Source organism: Chionomys nivalis, chromosome 7 (assembly GCF_950005125.1).
Source record: "Chionomys nivalis chromosome 7, mChiNiv1.1, whole genome shotgun sequence".
Classification (NCBI taxonomy): Eukaryota; Metazoa; Chordata; class Mammalia; order Rodentia; family Cricetidae; genus Chionomys; species Chionomys nivalis.
The window spans coordinates 40695110-40706732 of NC_080092.1; the positions used below are offsets into that span (position 1 = coordinate 40695110).

The 11623-nt window shown below is 41.3% G+C and overlaps 1 protein-coding gene across 1 annotated transcript; it reads left to right on the forward strand.

Annotated features, from left to right (window-relative positions):
* Positions 1-2765: 2765 nt before the first annotated feature.
* LOC130878548 (olfactory receptor 1019-like) lies at positions 2766-3692 on the forward strand. Its single transcript, XM_057776573.1, has one exon. The coding sequence runs from the start codon at positions 2766-2768 to the stop codon at positions 3690-3692; it is 927 nt and encodes a 308-aa protein (XP_057632556.1).
* The last annotated feature ends 7931 nt before the right edge of the window (positions 3693-11623 follow it).

An 11623-nucleotide genomic window follows, 5' to 3' on the forward strand; every position in this document is an offset into this window, starting at 1 on the left:
TTAGGAACTGAGGCTGCAATAGAAAACATAGCAGGGGGTGTTTGTCCCCAGTTCATGTCAGGTGTCAGGACTCAGCTCCATCAACTGAGAGAAAGGGCAGGTCCCCACTTCTGCTGCTAAGGAACTACTAAGATATTTAATCTCACAGGTCAGCTTGATCAGATCTAGAGTCATCTAGAAGATGAAACTCAAGGCACACTTTGAGGGATTGCTCACACTAAGGCTAGCCTCTGAGAATCTCTACAAGGGATGTCTTGCTTGAATGAACTGATGTGTGAAGCAGAACCATGTGGGCAGGGGCCCTGGACTTCATCAAAAGGAAATAGCGGGCTGAGTACAAGCTTTCATTTTTCTCCTCGTCCTTGAAGACACAATATGGCCAACTGTACTGTTTATTCTGAACTGAATTATGTACCCAATATATTTTTCTTGGTGTACTTAAACATTTTTTAAATAGGCCCTCATGTATTCCAGGTTACACTTAAACTCTTAGAATTCTGATTCTCCTGCCTCCATCTCCCATACCCTGTGAATAAAGGCCATATTCAGTTTTGACTAGTGATAATTTAAAAGGTTTTATGCGATATTTCAGTGTCTGGGACACTATAATATCAGTTAAGCTAATAATTATTCATCACCTAACCTTCTTACCAATTACAAAAAAAGCTGATTTGGAATCCTCAGAAAGCTAGGAAGAGAATGGTCCCAGGGTCTAGCACACCCAACTCTGAATACGTACCCAAAGGGATTTAAATCCATACACTGAAGAGGTGTTTGCATTACTGTGTCTGCTGAAGCACTCCTGGAAGTAGTTGAGCTGTAGACAAACCAAAGTGCCCACCAGGGCAGGAATGGATAAAAAGTGGTGATATGCACACAGGGGACATGATCTATAAGAAGTCCTTCCTCTGTCAACAAAAGGGCAAGCCTGGAATTCTGCTGTTGTTACGGCTTTTAGTGAGAAATCAATCCACCCAAGGTTAACCCTCTTCCACAGGAGCAGACTCTTTCTCAGCTCTGTCTTCTAAAAATACGATTATATTGCTTATATTTTGGGGATTTTATAAAACATGAGAAAATTTAGGTTGTTTTTTAAAGATTTATTTATTTAATTAACATTATTGGAATATTGTCTGCATGCATATCTGTGTGAGGGTGTCAGATTCTATCAAACTGAAGTTACAGATAGTTGTGAACTGCCATGTGGGTGCTGAGAATTTGACCTGGATCCTGTGGAAGAACAGCCACTGTCCTTGATTGCTGAGCCCTCTCCAGTCCCAGGAACCAGGACCTCTAAACCCACTCAACCACACCCAGATCCTTCAAGGATTTCTCCTTCCATTTGATGGGACATAGCTGATGAGCTAGATCAGGAATTACAGGAATTACTCTGTTCCACCAGAGAACCCGTGCACTTGTGCTTTCTACAAACTTTGCCCTTTCCCAAGCACTGTGCACTTTTGCCTTTTCGAAGGGAAATCGCCACACTGCTCCCTCCAGCTCCCAGAATCTAGTCCAGCACCCAGGCTGCCGCCAGTGCCTTCACTGAGCCCCATGCCTGCATTGTTCCCCCCATGCTGGCATCGAGGTTTTTGCAGGTTCTTAGCCAAATAGTAGTGCCGTCAAGAGGGTTGGGAGTATGTGATAAAGTGGGAACCTCAACTTCCCTTGTCAGCACCTGTGCAGATGTCTTCTCTGGAGCGGCTGATGAATCTGGAAAAGGGCGCAGAGCAGCAGATACTTGCATGGATGTAACACATTCTACTAAACCTAACCAGCAGCCTACACATTCCAAGTCAGTGAGTGTCGGGGGGGGGGGGGGGGGGGCGGGTATGTTTGTCTGCACACGTGAGCTCACTCATAGCTCAGTCCACAGAGAGCACTGCCTCAGAGCAACTATTCCAGGCTCATGTCTGAGGGAGACCACAGAAGCTTGCTTTGGCTTGTCCCATCACTAATGTCCCCTGAGGGCTCATCGTCAGACACTGAGCTTCTCTACAGGCAGAGAAAGAGTGCAGCTTGCTCCTGCATCACACAGAGTAAAAGAAAAAAGCAGGAGGAAAAATAAACAAAATCATTGTTTCTAGGAACAAGAATTTACAGAAACCTAAAATATAAGTGTTTCATATTACATGTGTTCTTCAGCAGAGGACATTTGCCCAACTGTGTTGGTAGAATGATTTTTTTTATTAAAAAGTCTCTTAAGAAAAATTAGTAATAAAATTACCAGCAAAAAAAGTGTGTGTTTACAGGTATGTGTTTACAGGTGTGTGTGTGTGTGTGTGTGTGTGTGTGTGTGTGTGTGTGTGTGTGTGTAGGATAAAACCACAACACAAAGAAAATAAGGAGATTCAGAAAAGCTATAGGCTACAAAAAAAGAAATGTGTTATATTAGTGAGAGTAAGTTTTAAAAAAAAATCACTGTCTTTAAAACAACATTGAAATGTTTATGAGCCGATTTGCTTCAATACATAGAGAGCAAATACATGGGATTGCTTCCCACTTGACTCCATGGAGAATTTAAGAGCAATAGACAATTGGCAGGCGTGTCCTCTCTCGCCTCCTTTAGTTCGCCCTCTCCCTTCTCCTTTGTCTCTCCTCCTCCCCAGTTCTTTGAAATGCCCTTTAGATAAGCTGCTTCATGGTGTTATCCATGACTCTGTAGACAACATGGAGCTGCACACACACGTCTGAGCCTGCCTCCTCTTGCTGTCCCCTCCCTTAGCTGTGTGTGGCCCCTGCATCTGAACACAATTCAAGCAGACATGCCCAATCACACAAGAGTGACTCATTTCATTCTCATGGGCTTCTCAGATACACCGCAGCTGAGATTGGTGGTCATCCCGTTTTTCCTGCTTGTCTACATATTCGGCCTCCTGGGGAACATCTCCATCATCGCAGCTGTGATAAGAGACAGGAGGCTCCACTACCCCATGTACTTCTTCCTGAAGAATTTGTCTTTCCTGGACATGTGTTACACTTCAGCCACCATCCCCAAGGCAGTGGTTATGTCCTTCACAGGCTCGGGGCTCATCTCCTATCTCGACTGTGTAACACAGCTTTATATGTTTTTCACACTTGCGTGCACTGAATGCTTCCTGCTCACAGCCATGGCTTATGACCGGTTCCTGGCCATCCTCAGACCACTGCTCTATGGAACCATCATGAGCCACAAGTGTTGTGTTGCAATGGTGGTCACTGCCTGGGTGAGTGGGGCCATCTACTCAGCCTTCCACACTTTCAACACCTTCTCCCTCCCCTACTGTGGACCCAATGTTGTTGAACACTTCTTCTGTGACATCCTTCCAGTCATGAGGCTGTCCTGCACTGATTACCACCGCAACGAGGAGGTGGGTTTTACTGTCATCAGCCTCATCATCATGAGTGCCTTCGCCCTCACGGTCCTCTCTTATGTGGGCATCGTGTCCACAGTTGCCCGCATCCCCTCAGTGGACGGCAGGTGGAAGGCCTTTTTCACCTGCTCCTCTCACCTGACCACAGTTGTCTTGTTTTATGGAACTGGAAGCTTCGTGTACCTGAGGCCCGCCTCTCGGTACTCCCCGACCCAGGGTCGCCTGGCGTCTATTTTCTACTCTGTCCTCACTCCGTCTTTGAATCCAGTGGTCTATTGTCTGAGGAACAAAGATATGAAGTTTGCTCTGCAGAAACTTTATTGCAGAAAAAAATACTGAGTCCTCCAAGACTGCAGTGTGTGGCTGTCATGGTGAAACTGGAGCCATGCGTTTCATTGCCCCCCCACAACACACACACACACACACCACATCACACCCATTTTCCCTTCCTGTGACTCTCGACACTGCTGACATGGCCAGTTGTGGAACCTGCAGGAGGCCACCACAGTCCCTGCAGTGACCTTCCTCTCCAGGGGATTCTATGCCGTCTTCCTGCTTCCAGGGGCACCCAGACCCATGTACACTATCTACACACAGATCCACATATAAATAGTAGCATTTTAAAAATTAAACTATGTATCTCAGAATCTTCTAAGAAATAAACTGAATGTCTTAAATCAAGTGAGAAATTATACCTAGTAGATTCTTGAGACAGAAAGACAAACAAGAAAACTATGTCTGCTACCAGAGATGTCTGTTTTATATTCATCTGGAGAAACTGTTTGGTGGTTGCTGTTCAACCCTATGCTGACCTGCTTTCCAACTGCCCAGTCTCCTACTACAGGATGACCTAGACAGCTCTTTCAGTCTTGTTCCTATCTCTGTTTGCAGAGCCCGAATTTATACACAAGGAAATGGCCAGACAGTGGGGTTGTTTTACTCTCCCTTCCCAGGCTCTGGGAGAACTCAGGATCACCGTTTTTATTGAGTGGCTCTGAAGTCCCCACATGGAATAGACTTTCTCTCCCTGTATTTCTGTATCTGTAATTGTATGTGTCTCTCCCTCTACTTCACTGTGAATAATACTATTGCTGGATTCCCACCGGATGTCTTCTGCTGATCATAAAAGGGATTTTACTGTGTCAGCTCTAAGCATCTTCATCAAGTTCTCAAATGAACCTTTTGAATTTTGCATGCTTCAGGGATAGCAATTCTCTCTGCCAATGTCACTGTCTCTCTGACAAGCTCTGCAATGTGATCTAATCACAGACCTTTGTCTCTTTGCTCCGGGCTTTCTCTTTGTGCACATGTATTTATAACTGGACACTGTCCACTCTCTGATGAAGTATTTAAGTTCCTTTCTAATTAAAAATTTACTCCAATCAGTTTATGAGAAATGTGGCCTCGTCCTGTGTATTTCAGGGGTTGTTCTATAGTGCTGTTTGATCTCCTTTTCCTGCCTCTGGTTCCCAAGTGTGGGATTATAAGGAGGACTCACAAGGGTTTAGTCTTCAGTAAGAAGTCTGTGTCCTGTTTCTTACTTTGTGACAATCATGGCACCCAAAATCAATATCTTGGAGTACCTACCAAATTTTGTTTCTCAAAACTTACATTAGTGTTGGGTGCTATGACTCTCAAGTAAAGCACATAAAATCTAAAATTTAAAATAAAGGAAAATAAACTTTCTTAAAGAGCTGGGTGGTGGTGGCACATGCCCTTAGTCCAAACACTGGGAAGCAGAAGAAGAAAGATATCTGTGAGTTAGGCCAGCCTGATCTACAGGGTGATTTGAAAGACAGCCCAGGCTACACAGAGTAATTCTGTCTAAAAAAATCAAAAAACAAAAAAGTAAATAAAAATAGAAAAGAAAACTAACTTTTTTCTGTGTGTAATTTGAGGCAAGACTGAGCTACATGAGACTCCATCTCTTTAAAAAAAAAAAAGGAATTTGAGGGGCTGGAGAGATGGCTCAGAGGTTAAGAGCACTGGCTGCTCTTCCAGAGTCCTGAGTTCAATTCCCAGCAACCACATGGTGGTCCACAACCATCTGTAATGAGATCTGGCGCCCTTTCTGGCCTGTGGGCATACATGGAGGCAGAATGTTGTATACATAATAAATAAATAAATCTAAAAAAAAAGAAATTTGATAAATATACACCTCACTTTTGAAAATCATCAATATTAGTCTTCAAGCAAAGAGTTTTTGGCTGGTACAGCTATGATTACGTTGAAAAATATATATACCATAATAATGAACTCAAATACACTATAAATTATTTGTTAATGAAACACATCATATAAAAAGTTGTTTTTCTATAATTTTCAACAAAAATGTTTTATTTTTTGATATGTTATAAATTTTATATGTTATAATATTAACTATTTAATTGCACCTCTTTTCACTAAAATCCATTTAGGTTTTTTGAGAATTTCCTACGTGCACACTGTATTCACATCATTTCCACCCCTACCCTTCTCCCTATCCAGTTCTCTTATTTAGACAACACTATAACTGAGATTCTTGGGTGCTGCTTTACTGCTGTTTCCAGAAGACATGACCTCTCAGCAGGTGTCCCATATCTCCCTGTCCTAACATCTTTCTGCCCCCTCCACGCTTTTCCTTGACTCTTGGGTGTAGGTTATGCTACGGACGTATCGCTTAGGACTGGCACCACGGGGTCAGCTGTCCTCTGCAATTTAACAGTCGTGGATTTCTGCTGTGACTAATACTGGAAGAAAGCAAACTGAAAGTTCAAGATAAAGACACCTGCTCAGCACTCATTTTAGGAATGAAATAGCTTGATTAAAGTGTGAATATTTTTATATCACGTATGATGACTTTTAAGTAGAGCTTCCATATGCACTGGGAGGCAGAAACGACTGTGGCTCGCTATGCTGCCCTCTGCACTTTGCTGAAGGGCTCCAGAGCTGAACTTACACTCTTGGAAGGATGTGTGCATCCCCATAGATCATAGACCTGTTTTGTCAGCACGACCCAGAATTCTTTCCCAGTCTTAAAATGTCACCGACATCCATTTCTTTCTGGTCCATTATTAGAGCTTTCTTGGTTTTGTTTATCATTTGGAGTCTTGTTGTATCACCTTACTTTTTTTTTTTTTTTTGAGGCACCATGATCCTTTGGGTCATCTCATCCCTTGTGCCTTAGTGTGTTCTGTGCACTTGAAGACATGCAAACACTTGGCTTTATAGGTGCACTTTGAGGATAGGTGCTTCAGGGTCAAGTGGAGATGATACGAGACAGCCAGAGTGTGCATTTAATCTCTAACTAAGGTGCTGCCTCTGTTTCATTTTTGGGTAAGGGGACCTGTTGGATTCCGTTATCCAGTGAGACCAAAGGTGGAACGACGTATGCATCAGGCGGAATTACTGGCTGGGACTGTGGTCCACTGGACAGCTGTTTACAGACATTCACTCTGGTTGCAAGCCGAGCATAGACGTTGGGTGTAGAGGCACTGCTATAACGATCCTTATAAAATCCAGTTGAAATTTGCTTTGTATCGAGCAAGCCCATGCCCTGTCCTCTCTGTGAAGAGGTTGCCCTCCTGCCTGGGATGGCTGTGGGACACTGCATTAAGAGGAGCCACCATCCAAGTTTCTAGGTCAAAGCGTGGCTACTGTGCTTCTCAGAAGTGTTCGGAAAAAAATTCTCCCTATGAGTGTGTGGTCACTTCATGAATCTTTGGTCTGAATGGAGAGGCTGTTCTCCTCATGAGCCAGGCCTGTTTGTGGTAAAGCACATTTCCATCTGAAGTCAATTCTGACAAAAAAAAAAAAAAAAAAAAAAGACATTTGAGTTGAAGCTTGCTTGAACTGCTTGTTCCAGCATCCTTGAGCGCTGTGAGAAAGTTCTAATTAAGCCCGTGGGAAAGAACCTTTTGCCCATGAGAAAAGGGCACACTGTCTAGTAGAAAGAATACTGCTGATGCCAAACCTCAGGAACATCAAGATGGAAACTGAAGCTGCTCACCCAAGGACAGGAATGGTCTTGTGGTTAGGTCCTGACTGACCGTCCGCGCTGTGCTTCATTCTCTTTTGTATAGAAGCAGACTCTGAAGTACACTCTGAAGTGGATGTTATTCACCAACAGGATTTATCCTGTGGTTTCTGTCTCAATTTCTTACAATCTGCCATTTCCTCAACCTTGCACCCCCTTCCAGATACTTCACCCAAATTTGTTGGAGCAGGCTCCAACACCTGTTTACTTATTATACTTCTCTGAAACGTGAGATACAAAAAGTCTCCTCATCAAGACACGAGAGACTGACAGGATTTGTTTTGTTTTCACTGACGTGTGCCAAGCCCTGGGTACCATCCCCATTTCAGCCCCCCTATTCTTGGCACTGTGTTGAAAGTCTATTGGCTGTAAATGCTTGTTCCTAGGCTTTTTTCTTTACTGTATGGATTTAGTTACAAGCAGAAATAAAATTTAGTTTTATATCATATTTTCTTACTATATAAAGCTACTGTAACTAAACCCACTTGATGGGGTAGTAACGGTCTCTTCAAATATGATGGTGTGGGGAAAGGGATGTCCACATGAAGAAGAATGAATTTAGACACCTACCTCACTCCACGTCCAAAAATCGGCCTAAATGAATTGCACGACTAAATATAAGACCAAATAGTAAAATTACCAAAAATTACCATGGTTGGGCTGAACCTGATTTGGAAGGGATTACACCAAATCACAGACAACTGAGCAAACATGGTTGAGTAAGATTATATCAAACCAAAAAATCTTGCACAGTGAAGGAGGAAATCAATCCAATGAGGCACAAAAGAAAAGAAATGTTTAAGAACTTTACATTGAAAAGAAACAATGTTAAAACATATCCCTAGTGGTGACTTTGAGTATGCTTCCTGTACCTATTGGGCTGCTTTGGGCCCATTGCAGCACAAAACCGGGCAAGGCAGAAATTCCAAGTGGATAAAAGAGAAGATAGTAGGTGTAGTCAGAAGGATGCCATGTAGCCACCACAGGAGACAGACGCACCTGAACCTTGCCAGTAAACCACAGCCATGGAACGATGCACAGATTAATAGGAATGGGTAAATGTAAGATGGATGAGCTAGCTAGAAAGATGCTTAAGTTATTGGCCAAACAGTATTGCAAATAATATAATTTCTTTGTGATTATTTTAGGTCTGGGCAGCTGGGAAAATATGAGTGGCCTCCACCAACAGACCTATAATCCTTATGTAAATTGAAACAGTCATCAAAAATCTCCCAACTAGCTGAACGGTGGTGGCGCACGCCTTTAATCCCAGCACTCGGGAGGCAGAGGCAGGCGGATCTCTGTGAGTTCGAGACCAGCCTGGTCTACAAGAGATAGTTCCGGGACAGGCACCAAAGCTACAGAGAAACCCTGTCTCGAAAAACCAAAAAAAGAAAAAAGAAAAAAAAATCTCCCAACTAAAAAGAGGCCTGAACCAGATGTCTTCAGTGCAGAATTCTATCAGAACTTCAAAGAATATTAATACCAATAGTCCTCAAATTATTCCACACAATAGAAACAAAAGGAACATTGCCAAACTCTTTTTATAAGTCTACAGTCACCCTGATACCCGAACCACATGAGGACACAACTTAGAGAATTACAGACCGATGTAATTGAACATGAACATCAACACACAAATACTCAATAAAATACTAGCAACTGAATACAAGAACTCATCAGAAAACTCATTCACAATGACCATGTAGGCATCATCCCAGAGATACAAGGATGGTACAACATATTAATATCCACCAATGTAATCCACCATAATAGCAAACAGAAAAAAAAACAAATATTCATCTCATTACATGTTGAAAACTTTTGACAAAATTCAACACCCCTTCATTATTAAGGTATTGGACGATGCAGAATACATGGAACATATGTAAACATAATAAAGGCAATATGGAGCAAGCCAACAACCAACATCAAACTAAATGGAGAGAAACTCAAAACAATCCCACTAAAATCAGGAACAAGATGAGCTGTCCACTCTCTCCATATCTATTCAACATAGTACTCAAAGTCCTAGCTAGAGCAATAAGACAACAAAAGGAGATCAAGCGGATACAAACTGGTAAAGAAGAAATCAAACTTTCCCTATTTGCTAATAATATGACACTATACACGAGCGACCCCAAACACTCTATCAGGAAACTACTATAACTGACAAACACCTTCAGTAATGTAGTAGGATACAAGATTAACTCAAAAATTCAGTAGCCCTCCAATATACAGATGATAAATGGGCCGAGAAAATAATCAGAGAAACATCACCCTTTACAATAACCACAAATAAAATAAAATATCTTGATGTAACTCTAACCAAACAACTGAAAAACTTGTATGACAAAAACTTTAAATCTTTGAAGAAAGAAATTGAAGAAGACATCAGAAAATGGAAGATCTCCCATTCTCTTGGATAAGTAGGATTAATATAGTAAAAATGGCAATCTTGCCAAAAGCAGTCTACAGATTCAATGCAATACCCATCAAAATCCCAGAAAAATTCTTTACAGACCTCAAAAGGATAATAATCAACTTCATATGGAAAAACAAAAAAAAAACAAGGATAGCCTAACCCTAGGCTTAATCCTAACCCTAACCTATCATTTACAATAAGAAACTTCTATAGGCAGAATTCTTAACTTCAGACTCTAATACAGAGCTACAGTAATGAAACTGCTTGATATTGCCATAAAAACTGACATGTGGATCAATGGAATCTAACCAAATAACTTGATATCAACCCACACACAAATGAACACCTGATTTTTGACAAGAAGCTAAAATTATAAAATGGAAAAAAAAGTAAAGCATCTTCAACAAATGGTGCTGACATAATTGTATGTCAGTATGTTGAAGAATGCAAATGGATCATATCTATTGCTATGCAAAAAATTCAAGTCCTGATGGATCAAAGACCTCAACATAAAACCAACTACACTGAACCACATAGAAGAAAAAGTGGGAAGTACCCTTGAATACATTGGCACAGGAGACCACTTCCTAAATATAACACCAATAACACAGACACTGAGAGCAACAATTAATAAATGAGTCCTCCTAAAACTGAGAAGCTTCTGTAGATCAAAGGACATGTTTAACGAGACAAAATGACAGCATACAGAATAAGAAAAACCTTTGCCAAGCCCACATTTGACAAAGGACTGATCTTCAAAATACACAAAGAACTCAAGACATTACACATCAAAAGACAAAATAATACAGTTAAAAGATGGGTACAGATCTAAACAGAGATCTCTCAACACAGGAATCTTGAATGCTCAAAGGCACTTAAGGAAATGCCCAAAATCAATAAAAGAAATGCAAATAAAACAGCTCTGAGATTCCATCTGACACCTCTCAGAATGATCAAGATCAAAAACTCTGATGATAGCTTATGCTGGAGAGGATGTGGAGTAAGGGGAACACTCCTCTATTGCTGGTGAGAGTGCAAACTTGTACAGGCGGTTTGGATTCAGTATGGCTCAGAAAATTGGAAATCAATCTACCTCAAGACCCAGCAATACCACTTTGGGGCATATACCCAAAAAATGCATATTCACACCAAAGGACATTTACTCAACTATGTTCATACCAGCATTATTCATAATAGCCAGAACTTGGAAACAACCTAGATGCCCCTCAGCCGAAGAATGAATAAGGAAAACGTGATGCATTTACATAATGGAGTACTACTCAGCAGTAAAAAAAAACAAAGACGTCTTCAAATTTGCAGGCAAATGGATGGAACTACAAAAAGCCTACTGAGTGAGGAAACCCAACCCCGTAAAGACAAATATAATATGTGCTCACCCATAAGTAGATATTAGACATAAAGCAAAGGACAAACAGCCTACAGGCCACAATCCCAGAAAACCAAGGTAACAAATAGAACTCTAAGAGAGACAAAAGAGGACCCTAAGAGAGACATACATGGATCCATCTAGGAAGATAAAAAAAGACAAGATCTCCTGAGTAAATTGGGAATGTGGGATGAGGAGGGAGGTGGAAGGAGAGAGGGGAGGAGGGAAGGGGAATGGAAAAAATGTATAACACATTCCTATCCAAAAAATTAAAATAAGAAGGATTAATAAAAATAAAATAATAAAAGGAAAGTCAAATGGAAAAAAAGAAAGAAAGAAAGAAATATAGACAAGAACATGCATGAATCTCACATGCAAAGTGTAATTCATGTCAGATACAAATGTCAGTCAGAGCGTATTGGTAAACATGGGTGCCTGCTCAT

Excerpts from the sequence above, each read along its gene's own strand:
- LOC130878548 (XM_057776573.1), top strand. The coding sequence starts at position 2,766 with ATGCCCAATCACACAAGAGTGACTCATTTCATTCTCATGGGCTTCTCA.